The 15,037-nt window shown below is 43.8% G+C and overlaps 2 protein-coding genes across 4 annotated transcripts; both read left to right on the top strand.

The window, feature by feature from the left end:
* The first annotated feature begins 165 nt into the window (after window positions 1-165).
* On the top strand, window positions 166-7,293 carry LOC147196742 (RING finger protein 145). Of its 2 annotated transcripts, none has more exons than XM_086127935.1 (11): window positions 166-389; window positions 547-802; window positions 1,198-1,306; window positions 1,594-1,685; window positions 2,354-2,580; window positions 2,807-2,985; window positions 3,224-3,367; window positions 3,666-3,848; window positions 4,057-4,204; window positions 5,272-5,628; window positions 6,587-7,293. In XM_086127935.1, the coding sequence occupies exons 2-11, from the start codon at window positions 634-636 to the stop codon at window positions 6,857-6,859; spliced, it is 1,881 nt and encodes a 626-aa protein (XP_085984061.1). In that variant the 5' UTR covers window positions 166-389; window positions 547-633; the 3' UTR covers window positions 6,860-7,293. The 2 variants fall into 2 exon arrangements, with proteins under 2 accessions (XP_085984061.1, XP_085984062.1); XM_086127936.1 differs by having other exon boundaries at window positions 5,325-5,628; window positions 6,587-6,735.
* Window positions 7,294-8,347: 1,054 nt separating this feature from the next.
* Window positions 8,348-14,955, top strand: LOC147196741 (ubiquitin-conjugating enzyme E2 D2-like). Of its 2 annotated transcripts, XM_086127376.1 has the most exons (7): window positions 8,351-8,844; window positions 11,061-11,124; window positions 11,218-11,249; window positions 11,360-11,437; window positions 12,262-12,367; window positions 12,526-12,619; window positions 14,210-14,955. In XM_086127376.1, the coding sequence occupies exons 1-7, from the start codon at window positions 8,821-8,823 to the stop codon at window positions 14,253-14,255; spliced, it is 444 nt and encodes a 147-aa protein (XP_085983502.1). In that variant the 5' UTR covers window positions 8,351-8,820; the 3' UTR covers window positions 14,256-14,955. The 2 variants fall into 2 exon arrangements, with proteins under 2 accessions (XP_085983501.1, XP_085983502.1); XM_086127375.1 differs by having other exon boundaries at window positions 8,348-8,844; window positions 11,061-11,249.
* The last annotated feature ends 82 nt before the right edge of the window (window positions 14,956-15,037 follow it).

Genomic DNA, 15,037 nt, shown 5'->3' with positions numbered 1-15,037 from the left:
GATAACTTTTTGTTTTACGGTTCGCAGTAACTGCAACTTTACATTGTTATGAATATTTAGATTCGTTTTAAAGTTTGTTTTTTTAAACAATAATTTCCAATTCAAGTTTTTCTCAACGCGATTGGCTTGTTCCGCTGTGACGTTTACAGGAAGTGGCCACGCAAACGACCGGAATCATAACACTGCTTTGAATTCTTACTCCACGTCCGTATATTGTCTGATATCTCAAGTCAAGTACAAGTTTATTCAAATGTGCTCTCTGTGTTTCTTTTAATTAAATCAAGTATTTTGTTTCCGATGCGGTTATAACTTAACGTTTGATTCGCTGGAAAAAATGTGGGACGGTTTGTTGTCCACTTGATAAACGAGCAGGATGGCTGCTGCGCAACGTAAGTTGTATTTTATCCCGACTGATCATCATTCGTAACTTTCAATCGATACGATAGTACCGCCGTGTACTCTGTTAATATATCCCGTATTGTAACTTATTACTTTATTCGCATTGGTGTTGTTTTACGGGTAAAGTTGTTTTGGTTTCTGTTTCAGGTGATCGCAGGATGGACGAAATTGAGGCCATGTGACCCTCATCAACCCCTTTTCTCCCTCCCCCCAAATTCGTCTTTTTTTGTGGGTATGCCTCGACTGGAAGAGTTTGCCAATGTGGCCCTGAGGGTGCCCATCATCCTGGTGCTGGACCTGCTCTACAAGCATGACATCGTTACTTTGACGGCGCACCTCAGGGTCAAACACGAACATATGTTCACCAAGTACGGATGGCTCGTCTCCGATATGTTCTACCTTGGTGAGTACGTTTTTTGTAATTATACGTAAATCATTTGTTTTTTTCAACATTTCGGATTTTTCTCCTATTTTCTATTCTTGACTAATATTTTGTTTGAATATTTGTTTGTCACGTAATACTTTTTGTCAAATATTGGTTTCTTATACACCCATGTCTTGCAATATTTTACATTTTTCAGACATTAATTGTTTTCATATTTTTGCCCACCTCCTCACAACACTTGTGCATTTTCCCAAATTTTTCTCAGACTATTTGCACTTTCCTCCGACAAACTCATCTATTTGCTGTTATTTATGCTCGGGCTAACGCCTGGAATGCGTATGGCTTTGACGGTATCTTAGTGCCGTGCAAGTATGCTAGTCAACTGAGGATCTCCATGTGCATGTGTGAGTTAGGTCACTTGCTGATGCTGGTTTTGCTGCTGCTGCCACTGAGACACATCGTGAGCGTCTACCTGCACGTGCTGGCCGCTATGCTGCTCTTCGTGGGACACCAGATTGCAAGGTCAGTGCAAGCAGCCATCAAAAACTGGCCTTTCAAATTGGCTTTCAACATATTTTTGGACTTCCAATCAGGCTTTCAGTCAGGGTTAGTCTTTAAAATTGCAAATGAGGGTTGGGGTTTTAAATAAAGGTTTCAAGCCAGGGTTACGGCTTCAAATCAGTGTTTCAACCAGGTCCGAATTGGGGTTAGGTGTGTACTGTATGTAATTGGAGTAGACTGAATTGTGTTGCTGTTGTTCTGAGATAGTCACGCCCCTTTTCGTCATCATTACCTCTTGCTATTTCCAGGGAGTTCATCATGGAGGAGCTGCATTCGGGCCACCAGGGGGCGCCCTATCTCCACGTCGAGGCCATCAACAGATTCATTTGGGCGGTGACATGTGAGTCCTGCTGCTGGATTGTTGCGTCCTTACACTTTTGACATTTACTAGATCCATTGATGTCATGGGGCTCACTAATAGTAACTAAGTAGTATGATAAGAGAACAAATATAGATGATTAACATTTCTTCAGGATAATGTTGAAGAAAATTACAAACTAGGATTAGGGTTTCAAACTCAGGTCAGTATCTCAAACCTGGATTTGAATTTAGAAATTGGGGATTCGTGCAAAGTTAGGCTTTCAAATTGGCAATTCAATCCAGGATTAGGGTTTCAAACTAAGGTTAAGGTTTCTAAAGTAGGGTTTCAAACAGTGCTAAGGTTTAAAAGGAAGGTTAGGGTTGCAAGATCCAAACTAAGTGTTCAGGTTTCAAACAAGGGTTTGTGTTTCAAGTTGTGGTCTCAATTAACAACGATTAGGGTTTCGAGAGAATGTGTGGGTTTCAAACAAGTTAGGGTTTTAAACCTGGATTTGGTTTTTAAGCTAGGGTTACAAAACAATGTTAGTGTCTCACATTCGGACTTCAGTTGGGTTTCAAAAAAGCGTTTAGTTCTCGAACTGGTGTTGTTGATGTTTCAAATTAGGGTCCTAAACCATGCTGTGGTACTGAATGGACATTCCAGGACAGCGCCATCTAGTGAGTGCTGTCTGTGTTTTTGTGTTTCAGGTCAGCTCCTGGTGAGCGCGCTGATGGCGTTCCTGATGAAGACGCGCAAGGTGTGGCTCTTCTGGGTCCCCGCGCTCCCCGTGCTGGCCCGCCTAGGTGGCGCCCCCGTGGCCCTGCTGCCCGCCGTGCACGCCTTCGCCGCCGCGCTCAGCGAGGTCGCCTGCTGCCTCTTCCTGCTCTCGGTGCTCTACCGCCTCACCAAGGCAGCGTTGTCGCTCGAGATGGAGGTGCGCCAACCTTTCTATTCATTTATTGATTGTTAGCCTTCAGCTAGCAGTCTTTGTGACGATTGGTTTACTTTATTTTTTCACCACATTTTTGCTCGCAAGTCAAGACAAAATATCGGCTCGAATCTCGAGAAACTTGAACTCGGACCCTTACTGTTTTTTTCTTTTTTTGTCTTGAGTTTTTTTTTTTTCTTTACATTTAACCTGATACTAAAATCCCGCTCAGGGCATGGTGCTGTCCCGCCTGCTGGGGGCAGCGCTCTCGCTGTGGACTCAGTTTGCCGTGCCGCTTCTCTTTAGCGTCTTCTGGTTGGTCCTCTTCGCCGTCTACCTGTGCTCCAGCGTGATGTCCCCTGCCGCCTCGTCCGCCGCCCGTCACGGCCTCCTCTTCTTCCTGCTCACCGGGTGGGGAAGCGCTCACTCTGTGTGTGTGTGTGTGTGTGTGTGTGTGTGTGTGTGTGTGTGTGTGTGTGTGTGTGTGTGTCTGTGCACTCGTTTGTCCAAATGAAAATCCTCAATTCAACATAGTTTCTCCATACCGAGATGCTGCAAGATGGCAGCAAAGTACCACTTTCGTCTCCAAAAAACTTAACTCCCTTCAACGTGGGGTCCTTCATATTTGTGTTTGTGTGTGCGCGCGCAGTGTTTCCGAATGCTGTGCCACGCCGTACTCGCTGTTGGGTCTGACTTTCGTGGTGTCCTACTTGGTGCTGGGTCTGCTCAACCTCTGCAAGTTGTTCCTGGGGAGCGACGACGCCGCCCCGCACAACCACAACGTCATGCACAGGTGAGTCACCCGTAGCCTGACCTGCTTCCACTTGATTTGTACAAAGGCGATCGTGGTTCCCAACCAAACAAGTCGGATTTCAGATTAGAGTTTGAAAACATGGTTAGGCTTTCGATTTAGCGTCTCAAACAAGGGACGGGCTTTTACGAAGGGGTTAGGCTTTCTGATTTGAAGGGTGGGGGTTTCCAGGTTTTCAAGCGGTGGGTTGAGGTTTCAAACAAGGGTCCGGTTCTCGAATGAGGCTTAGGAGACAAGAGACGGACGCGGGTGAGGAGATAAGCTGCGTTTTGTTTGTCAGGGGGTTGACGGAGGGCGTGACGCTGCTCCTGCTCGCCCTGCAGACGGGCCTGCTGGCAGCGGCGACGCTGCAGCGGACCTTCCTGCTCAGCATCATCCTCTTCATCGTGCTCACGTCCACAATGCAGGCCATGCTGGACATCACCCACCCGCTCGTCCTCGCCATGGCCGCCACGCGCAACAGGTGCTCGCCTCGACTTGCCCGCACGACTTTAGCAACACTTTGGTACATGTGTACATTGGCGGCAAAGCGATCTTTTTGTTTTAGCGATTGAAACAAGATGGGCGAGTCCAGAAAATGAAAGCCCACCAGTGGGTTGGTGGAATGTTAACCTTCATGATGTTTTTTTTGTTATTTTTTTGTTTCCCTCCCCCCACGACCACCTTTTCAGGAGCGTGTGGAAGCACTTGCGTGGGCTCAGCATGTGTCTTCTTCTGCTGGTCTTCCCAGTTTTCATGGCATATGAGATTTTACAGTTTTTCCATATGGACTTCTGGCTCCTCATTTTGGTGGCCGGATGCATGCTGACCTCCCTTCAGGTAGGACCGGACGAGTTTAGCCATCTCGGCTCCTTTTTGGCTCTTTCCTGGGGTCCGACTAAGACAAACACATCCTTGACATTTGAAAACACCGCAACCAAAGTTGAATCAGTCGACTTAATGCCAAGGCCAACGGATAACATATTAGTAGTCGTGCAATCTTGAAGTATTTTAGAAATTCGGCTCCCGAAGCGACTGTCATGAGTACTCTTGTGCAATTTCATGGATAAACCCACAAAAAAAAAAAAATCTCAATAAGCCGTGCCCGAAAAGACACAGAAAGTCACCCGTTTTGGTTTTAAGCTGCGATTTGGCTTGGTGGTGCCTTCTGGAAAGATTTTTCAATTTCAGCTCCCGAACACATTGTCACGTAGCAGCATGACATTTGGTAGCTGTGTCTATCATGAGTCGACGCACAAAAAAAAAAAGTCTCAAGTAGCCATGCTTATAAAAACCCAGGGAGTCGTTTTGGTGTGACACAGACATCTGGAATGATTCAAAAAGGTATCCCCCAAAGCTAGTTTTACAAGTCAAAATGACATTTGGTAGGCATGTCTTAGACCCACAAAAAAAGTCAAGAAGCCTTGCTTGACATCACACAAAAAATCCGGCTTGAAGTGGCACTTTAGTTCGGCTTCAGTACTGCCATCGAAAAGAAGTTTGGAAATTTAGCCCCCAAAGCCGATGTCACTGAGCAACCTGAAATTTGGGAGGTGTGTCTATGATGAGTAGATGCACAAAAATATATATATCACGAACCCATGCTTGAAAAGACACTGGAAGCAGGCCATTTTGTCTCAACGGCAGCCTTCAGAGTGCTTTTAAAAATTCATCCCCTGAAGCCAGTCTCTCCTAACAATGTGTCATTTGGCGGGCATGTCAATCGTGAGTAGACGCACCAAAAAAAAAAAAAAAAAAAAAAGCCTGAAGCCACTTTGTTTGGAAGTGGCCATTGTCGGCTCATTTCACTCATTGCTCAGGCGTTTGTCGACTTTTGAGGCTGCTCCCGCCAGCGTCGCTCGCCGATGTGGTTTTTGCTCGTATGTTGTACGCTCTCGTCGACGCAGGTCACGGGCACGCTGTTCATCTACTCCCTCTTCATGACGGAGCTGTTCCGCAGCGAGCCCATGGAAAACCTGGACGAGGTGATCTACTGGGTGAACGCGGTGAGCCGGGTGCTGGAGTTTGCGGTGGCCGTGTGCGTGGTGGCGTACGGCGTCTGGGAGTCGCTGTTGGGCGAGTGGAGCTGGACGGGCGCCTCGGTCATCGTCGTCCACTCGTACTGCAACGTGTGGCTGCGAGCGCAGTCGGGCTGGCGGAGCTTCCTGCTCCGGCTGGAGGCGGTCAAAAAGATCAACTCGCTGCCCCGGGCCACGCCGCAGCAGCTACGGCGCCACAATGACGTCTGCGCCATTTGCTTCATGGTAGGTTCCGCTTCAAAGGTGGACAAAGATGTGCCTCAAAAAGACCAATCGCTGGGATTTTACTACTCGATCCGTTACGCACACGTAAGCTGTCAGATTTTTTTTTTTTTTGTGACTTTTTCTGCATGAACTAAAATTATTTCTTGCCGTCACTATAACATTTCCATTTGTATTGTGTTGGGGGGGTTTGTTTTTGAACCGTTGTATTTTTTTTTTCCACAGTGCCTGAAATACACGCCCTTGAGAAGTTTCGTTGCTCTCGCATGAATGCCGATGAAATGCGTTGCACATATATTTGAAGATAGGTTTATGGTTTCGACCGTGGTTAATGAGTTAGGGTGTCAAGACAGGAGTACGGATTCAAATGAGCAATTCAAGCAAAGGGTTACGGCTTCAAATTAGGGTTTCAGGGTTTTTGATTGTTATTAACGCGTTTTTAAAATAATGTATAATTTATTAATTAGAATTATTGTATATTGGAGTTATAACAATACACAATTTATATTAATGTACGTAATAAATTCAAATAAGAATTAAAATGCAGGATCTAAGCTCGACTTCTTTTTTGGAGGGTTGGGGGTCATTTATTCTCCCATCTCTAAATTTCTTTTTGTATTTTTTTTTTTTTGCCCAGTCATTAAAAAAGAGGAGCTCCTGCAAGTGAGGTTTTAAATTATTAAATTATGTAAAATTATTCTTTTTTCACCTTTTTTTCTTTTTAGATCTTTTACATTTTTGGAGGGGGGGGGCGTTCCTTGCATGATTCATTTGGCCATTTCCAGGTACTTTTTTTTTCCTTTTCTTTTTTTCCCAGTCAGTAGTTCTTTTTTTCCCTTTAATGTCATTATTTTCTAATCATTTAAAAAAAAAACTGGGGGATTTTTCTTATTTTTTCCTTCCACTTTAAAAACAAATTCTGTCTATTAATGAAAGTGATGTTGTGCATGCGCGTTAACAGGAGATGACGTCGGCCGTGGTCACGTCGTGCGACCACTTGTTCCACGCCAGCTGCCTGAGCAAGTGGCTTCACGTGCAGGGGACGTGCCCCATGTGCCACCAGACGATCCCGGCCCAGCCGCCGACCCACCGCGCCACAGAACCCGACGCTTCGGCCCCCCCGCGTCCGGACGCCCGGGCCCCTCCGGAGGAAGACGTTGACTCTGTGGAGGAAGACGGCTTCGAGTCGGCCGAGGATCCTGACAACAATCCAGATGAGGGTGATGTTTTTTGATGTGGAGGTGTTTTTTTTTTGCATTTTCATTTTTCATAAATGGTACAGTCCTGCTATCTTAAATCTGTCACATGTTAACATGAATGGACAAACATAACTAAGGTGCTCTGTTTTTTTTTCTGTCGCCCTGCCGTCTCATTCTTTGACGTGAGGAGTCAAAAGTCTAATTTTCTCTTCTTTTTATTTTGGCCTTTGTTCTAAATGTGACTTGATTGAAGTTTTATAAAACCACCAGAGACATAAAAGGTTCATTTGTGTTTCAAGACGCAATGGTCAACATCTTTTTGACTACTGAAGGAGTGTTTTACTTATTTTTTCTTCCAGAAGCTAACATGCTAAAATAAAAAAATAAAAAAAACATTGAAACGTTTAAGTTAGTGAATGCCTCGCAACTTTGGTCTCTTTTTTTTTTCATTAAATATTGAAACACTTGAGTCGTTAATTCTTATTGGTTCATATTTGTAATGCCATTTCCCGATTTTAACTCAAAATAACTCAAATGTAGACAATGTGCGAGGATTTTATTTATTTGCTCATGTAAATGTTACCAAATCTGAATTGAATCCTGGTCCCCTAAAACAAAAATGGATGAATTTCTCTTAACCGCACTTCAATCAAGTGAATATTAAATTGAATTTCAATGTCCAATCTGGATTGAAAGTAAAGGGGCAGGAGGGAAGTACAAAATGGAAATTTTGAACAATAGGATAGTTTACGTTTTAGTCATTTTCTATGATGTCATTGAGATGTGGCTATTTTTAACCAAGCTTGAATAAGCATAAACTCTCATTTTCAATCAAAGCTGAATTGAAAATGGCCCTTAGTTTACATGAAGAAATGTGTTGGATTCAAATCTGGGATGAATTTGGAATCTGGTTTGACAGCACAGTACAGTATAGCTTCTCGGCCATTTCTTTCCCAAATTGAAATGCGGATTGTTTCTATGACATCATCAAGGTGTGGCGAGAACGACACCGATCCATGTTGCCATGTTCCAAAAAGAGGGACAAACCAAATTAACAACGCATAATTGCCACAACAATAAAAATTTATTAAAATATTACAATGCCCATTACATTTTACATTTTGTACTCATTTGTATTAAACTATGGCTTCATTTTATAATAATTCATTTACATCAATTATAAATGATGTCATTACAAAATTGTTATTATGATTTTATTGGAATAACACATTTTAAAATAAAATACCCAGATGAAATATATAAATAGTAGACGTTTGTATGACTTGTAATTGAAAACAGGTCTATGTGTGTATTTTGGGTCTGTGAATGTGTGCTTGCATTAGTTATCTAGACAGTATATACATAAATACATTTACAAAAAAACAAAAGATCAATATTTCTTTGTTTGTTTATTTGTGGCGTTTGCGATTTGTCAGTACGTGCGCGTCGTGCCTACATCCGGGCCGCCCGGTCGGTCGTGTTTCGGCGTCGTTCACTCGCCCCCCCCCCCCCCCCCACTCCAGAGTGTCGTCATAAAGGCTCCCTCGCCTGAAGACGGCAGCTAACTGGCTAACGGCGTCAAATCGACACGGGAAGCTTCGTGGTCCGGGTTTCTTATCCGCGCCCTCCCCCTTACCTACCACCCCTACCTTGACGACGACGACACTCAATCAGCGAGGACGACTACTAAAGGCATTTCGGTGGTTAAGAAGAAAACAAGCTGGTTGAAAATCGCCCGGCTTGGCTTCTCGCTTCTTACAGTTTTTTTTCCCTTCGTCGGCGCCTACGTAATTCCTTTTTTTAGCTTCGTCGGCTAACTGTGTGCTAGCTCGAAACGACAAGGCCCCGGGCGTCGCGTTGTGAGTGTGTGAGAGACACTTGCGTCGGTTCATTCAGAGCAAGGCTCCAGCATCCTGGCATATCACGCCCGGCCTTCATCGCTCGGATCGACAACCGGCAGCAGCAGTAACAGCAGCGGCAGCAGCCCAACGCAAGGATGGCTTTGAAACGGATTAACAAGGTAACATTGACGCCCCAACTGCCTGCTAGTTAGCCTGAGCTAGCAATGCCCCCCCGCTCCTCTTGTTATCTTGATTACCTCGGTGAACATAGTTTTCTGACCGCTTTTAACCATTTGAAGAAAACACACACGTAACTACCACATTGCCTGCGTGTTTGTCAACATCTTGGGTTGAATGTTTCGAATCGATGTTTGACGCTAGCTGCTGTTCGCAGCCAAGCTAACTCCGGAGGGCCCCGACACCGCTCACTGCTTATATAAACAGTCGCCCGGGCTTAGATTGCGATCGCGACCGATATTGGGGTCGTGCGTGTCGTGTCCGATGCGCGTGTTATCTGATATTGCAACATATGTATTTTGTACTGACGCACAGGCGGCGTTTAACCAGAAATAGTGAGTCATATTTCACGTCAAAAGCGTCGCGGGTGAAACATGTCTGTGGTATGCGTCTGTGGACTCATCCCCTTAAGGTCACGCAAGCACATGCTGCGCCGGCCGGCTTTTAAAGGCGAAATGTTCATTACTAAGTTGAGTAACAGACAATGACCGGCATTTATTAAAAACGTGTTTACTCGTGGAGGCCGGGTGGGGCTGTGGGGGTGGTAGTGGGTGTCTCGCCCCGACTACAACCTTGCTTGCTGTGAAATCGCCAAAGACCTAAAAATAACACGTTTGATGCTTTAGTCTCACCTTGCTTTAACTGGTTTACATAATCCCTCCATATGTCTGTACCGTACCCATACTTGTAAAAATGCACCGATAGCACTTCCCCGGTCTGACCCTGTTACCACATTTGTTGACCTTTTTTAACTTAAACTGTCCTCGACCGTGGAATTACAGCTTCTCAATAGTAAATAGTCTCCGATTTTTTTTGTCATCTTCCGTGAAAGCAGACTGCCTTGAATCAAAATGAGCTGCTTGTAAACGTGTGCTTTCACTTTTAAAACCAGTGATCTTTTTTTTTTGCCAGTTTTGTTGCGAAACCGACCGAGAACTTACTCATGATTAATTTAATGCACTTTCTACATTGTCAATTTAAATGAAGAGAAGCCAATTGAGTTTTTTTATCCGATTAATACATATATATTTGTGTGTGTGTAAATGATTCACTTATTAAAATAATCAGTATTTATAGCACTGCGATACTGTATGCCTTTATAGCAGAATGTGTTTTTTTTTTTTTATTAATGGTCTAGCAAGCATTGGTTGGCTCACATTTTTTTGTATGTTTCCGACATGGCACGGCAATTTCATCAAATGGTTCAAATCGTTAGAAAAATTGTAGTTAAAAAAGAAATAGTAAATACCTGCAAACCCCACAGGTATTGTAAGCGTTTTTACTTGGTTTTCCCCCCCTGTCCCTAATACATCATAGCCAAAGCTGTATTTCTAATTAATTTAACATTACAGTATAATTTGTGACACCCCCCACCCCCTTTGTTCTAGTCTTGCATCTACTGTACATTATGTTAAGCAGCTTTTTATTTCCACAACTGGTCAGATCAATCTGGCTCTTCTCTGCGTCGTTTTGGGAGGTTTGCGGCCGCCTTGAACATCAACCTGGCAAGGAGCATTGCCATGTTGGTCTCGACGGGGATCTTCCTTCGTGCTTCTCTCTGCAGTTCACCTGGCCGGTCGCTAACTATTCCTCGGTGCTTTGGAAGTAGCGGGCGTGACGGGAAGAACACAAAAATGCACAAATAGCTGTTTTTTTAGCAGCTAGTTTTAGTTGGGATCCACAGAACCTGTCAGAGTTCACAAAAGGACAAGAAAGCAGAAATGAACAAATCCATTGCTAATCATTCAATCGGGGCATTTTTTTTTTGTTGTTTTAAATAATGGAAAAGTTCCGTAGCCTCCGCCTCCTTTGGTGCATCGTGTAACAAGGCAAAGAAAACCTAAAATGTAAAACTCCTCGTCTGGTATTAATTCCAGAGATGTAAATGTTTCAAACTGCGTAATAAAACGAAATGAAATTAAACCAGCCACGGAATTTAAAAAGGTGTCTCCCATTAGCTATGGGGGCAACATCAGTTGTTTTGTAACATCGCAGACTTCATAGAAACGTATCACCGATAAATAAACCAAATTCAATGCAATGATTGTTGCACACATCGCTACGCAGAACGAGCGATAAGACCCAAAACATGCCTCAGGTTAGACCGAATGGTGTCTGTCGTGTGTTAACAAAAGCAAAATCATTTTCTGCACTTTAGGAGCTTCATGACCTGGCTCGCGACCCCCCAGCACAGTGCTCCGCGGGGCCAGTGGGTGATGACAGTAAGTGCTCGCCGAACGCTTACAACATTTCCAAGGTTGTTTTTAAGTGGTCATTTGTAAGCCGGAGAGCTAACGTTTCTTCCCTTTTTATAGTGTTTCACTGGCAAGCCACAATCATGGGCCCCGTAAGTACAAATCCTCTTTATTCCCCCGCCCTCGTTTCAATTAACTCGCAGGCGTGATGCCGTTATTTGAATGTTTTTGTGTTATATATATATATTTTTTGTTCGTTTAGACTGACAGTCCATATCAGGGAGGCGTTTTCTTCTTGACTATTCATTTTCCAACAGACTATCCCTTCAAACCACCCAAGGTAAGCACCTTTTGCGCACCCACATTTAAAGCAAGACATCCTCTCACACACACACCCTTGCAAATGTGGAAATGGAATGCCTGAATTGCTGGGTCAGACATTGCCATCATAAACCCTTTATGATCTACCCAAGCAGTTCAAAAAGTTCAGGTTATATAATAACAAAAATACAATTGAAACAACCATACAGAGCCATGAAAAACATAACATTCCAACGATCATAACGGGGTCATGGCGATATATGCGATTCATTGACCGGTCGATTTGATAGCTGATAACAGCTCTTGAGCAGCGGCCGTCAACGGAGCACTTGAGTGCGACAAGCGCTGCCGCACGCTTAACGCTGGCAGCAAGCGCCGTACAATACAGTGTCCGCGTAGATAAGTTGCTCTATTCGGTAAGTTATTCTTTATTTTGAAGTTGGCGTTCTTACATCGTTGACCATATATTGCTGTCATGCGCTGAAAGAAGAATTGTTGCTGGATTTCGTGACCGTGTACGCTTAAATAAGTGTGTACTCGACTCGGCCAAATTAATTTTTTACCCCGAATGTCAAAACCGCGTGGCAGATGTGCTCATCACTTGTCTGCCGTACTTCACCACTTTGGACTTTTTCCTGAACATCGAGGTTCCTCAAGTGATTAGTTTTGTGGAAATGAACTGCAGTCCCAAAGATGTGATGACATCAACACCGGTGCCCGTCAAGGCATTTTTGCGGTCTTGGCTGCCACTTGAAGTCATACCGGACTTTCAGGGCCGTCAACGCCTTTGTTTTTGGCTGACGTGATCGTGACTCGGCTGTATTTCTCCCTTTTGTCTTTCAGGTTGCGTTCACAACGAGAATCTACCACCCGAATATTAACAGTAACGGCAGTATCTGTCTGGACATTCTCAGATCACAGTGGTCTCCAGCACTTACCATTTCGAAAGGTGACTCAATCCCTGCCTCGCGTTCTCGTCGGGGCCCCTCGGCTGGTGCTCTCACCAGGAAGCTCTTTGAATTTCCTTTGCCAAATCGCGCGTCATCAAGGTCCTTCTGGAATGACGCGCCACTTTTTTTTTTTTTTGTTTTTCTTTTCTTGGTACAGTTCTTCTCTCCATTTGCTCGCTGCTATGCGACCCCAACCCCGACGACCCGCTAGTGCCAGAGATTGCCCGAATCTACAAAACAGATAACGTCAAGTAAGTAAAGCGTGGGGGGGTTAGTTGCGAAGCCAACTTAAATAAATGTCGACTTTCACTCTCGGGTACAATAAGCGAGCTTGGGAGTGGACATAAAGTATGTCATGCTTTAAAGCAAAACAAAAAAATAGATACATGGCATATACAGTATATATATAATATATATCACACATGCTGGGGGTGGGGGGGGCCATCGTGTGTTCCCTTACCATTTCTGGTGTGCTCTACATCGACGATTGCCAGCGTCGTATACAAATGGCTCACTCCCAGAATACAGTTCAATTGTACCTTAACTTTACATTTTAAGAATCTTGCCACTTTTATTTGACTTACGAGTGAAATACATTGTTAGTGAATCATTTGAACAATTTTTACATGTTTGTGTACGTGTGTGTAGTTAGTGTGCAGTGTGTGCATTTGTGGGTATTTTCATGCATTTAGTGAATGGAAATGCAACTCTATTTGATGTGTACGTTGAAGTTCAAAATAAAATAATACATGAAAGGAATTCGATCACAATTGGGTCCTCGGACCTGCAGTGTAAATCCAGCCTATCCAGTTGAAAAAAGTGCTGCGTCACACATCTCAAGCCTTTATTTCTTGCAAGGTGATGATTATAGCATTGGGTGATGTGGCCGAAATAGGCCGGCGATTCGGGGTTTCGCCAACGGGTTTTCATGCATTGCAGACTGTCGGCCTCTGCAGTGGATTTGTTGGCTTACAAAATTGGACTTGGAGAACTCAAAAGATTTCATTTGTTTTCTTGATTTGAACCAGTGCTGACTTAGCGCAATGTCATAAGTTGTCATGTCGAGATATCTTCTATTAGAAAAAATAATAAAATTAAGACCCATGCTTAGATGCGGCAGTCACTGAGTTGTCCCGACGCCACATCTTTGTTGTCTTGGCTGTGCGCTTGGGCTGGTGGTCATGCTGGAAGGTAAACCTTCCCCCGAGTCTGAGGTCCCGAGCGCTCTGGAGCAAGTTTTCATCCAGGATGTCTCTGTGGTTTTTGCGCGAGCCATCTGGCCACTCTACAGTGCAGGCCCAATCGATTGGCGGAGTGCTGCAGAGATGCTCGTCCTCCCGGATTGATGCGCCTCAACTCAATTTTGAGCTTCGTGGCACGGGCTGGGAATACTTTGTGTAGATGTGGTTTCTTGGGTTTTGGTTATGATTATTTTAATTGCAAAAATATGTAACTGTTGCTATGGGGTGTTTGTTTAGAATTTGTAAGAGGGATCAATGGGACACACTTTTTTTTTGTCTTTTCATTGGAAGCCCGAATCAACTCACAGGCAATAAAGGCTTGAAATATTTCACTATGCCATGAATCAATATCATATTCAGAGTTAATTTTCTGAAATGAGTGACAAATGTAACTTGTTTTTCATTATATACTTATTATTTTTTTAATATCTGATAAATTTGTATTTGTTTTTTTTGGAATAAAGTTTTGGGTTACGCATGTGGCCATAGTCATCAACTTTTGCAGCTCTGTTCTGGCGACTATGCATCAGCTCATATTTGCTTCAAATGAAAGTAGGCCTTTGATTGCTAACATTGCTAATGAGCATCTTCTCCTTGCAGGTATTCCAAAACGGCGAAAGAATGGACACAAAAATATGCAATGTGATGGAGACAAAATTCTTTGGTGGCTGGGGGGGGGGGATACATTTCTTTGGTTCAGACTGAAATTTTTTTTTTCCCCCCATTTATATGTATTTTTTTTGGTTTCATCCAGAACATTTTACACCCACTCTTTGTTTTTCTCACCCGTGCGCGAATCAGAAGATCGTGTTTTTCTCTCAGGGCACGAGACGACAGATTTTTTCCCCCAGAATTTTTTTTATTTCTCCTGGTCTCCATGGTTTCAAACACACGCCCTGTTTGAGCATGCACCATTAGCCATCTCACAACCCACGCATTAACTACTTAGATTCATTTGGCAAAAACAAAAAAGAGCGAGAAATCTAGCTTCCATCGCCCCGTTAGCACCGGAAGTGGGGGGGGAGCGCGTACAGAAAAAGCACTGCAGTCCGCAGGCAAAATATTAAGAACCTCAATGTTGTATTTTATGCATGTTAAAGAAATCGTAGGCGACAATATCCCACACAGAACAATTTGGTTTACCTTTTTTTTTCTCTCTCTCTTCTCCCCCACTCGCCGATCTCTGGAAGCCAATAGATGGCTTATGCCCACACATGAACTGTCTTCTTGTACCCCCCACTACTACTCCTGCCCCCACAAGTATGTATAATGCCAAGCTGGCGGTTGATTATGAACTCCACGGCTGTTTTTAGTTTCCCCCTTCAATAAAGTTACTTCAACCTTAAGTGTGCAGATGTTTGTGTGTCCCCCCCACCCAAGACGTGTATATGATGGCGCTTGTGTAAAATTGTGAAGAAACTTGAAGTG

This window comes from Hippocampus guttulatus, chromosome 13, assembly GCF_054856545.1.
Source record: "Hippocampus guttulatus isolate MCC_2025c chromosome 13, RoL_Hgut_1.0, whole genome shotgun sequence".
Taxonomy (NCBI): domain Eukaryota; kingdom Metazoa; phylum Chordata; class Actinopteri; order Syngnathiformes; family Syngnathidae; genus Hippocampus; species Hippocampus guttulatus.
The sequence above is the reverse complement of the archived record's forward strand: the minus strand, read 5'-3'. Positions and strand labels throughout refer to the sequence as shown.

Bases quoted from the DNA above. Each gene is read 5' to 3' on its own strand.
- LOC147196742 (XM_086127935.1), top strand. From the start codon at position 634: ATGCCTCGACTGGAAGAGTTTGCCAATGTGGCCCTGAGGGTGCCCATC. The intron at 1,307-1,593 runs GTCAGTGCAAGC...TGCTATTTCCAG, and splicing joins GTGGGACACCAGATTGCAAG to GGAGTTCATCATGGAGGAGC. The intron at 4,205-5,271 runs GTAGGACCGGAC...TCGTCGACGCAG, and splicing joins GCATGCTGACCTCCCTTCAG to GTCACGGGCACGCTGTTCAT.
- LOC147196741 (XM_086127375.1), top strand. From the start codon at position 8,821: ATGGCTTTGAAACGGATTAACAAG. The intron at 8,845-11,060 runs GTAACATTGACG...TCTGCACTTTAG, and splicing joins CTTTGAAACGGATTAACAAG to GAGCTTCATGACCTGGCTCG. The intron at 12,620-14,209 runs GTAAGTAAAGCG...TTCTCCTTGCAG, and splicing joins TACAAAACAGATAACGTCAA to GTATTCCAAAACGGCGAAAG.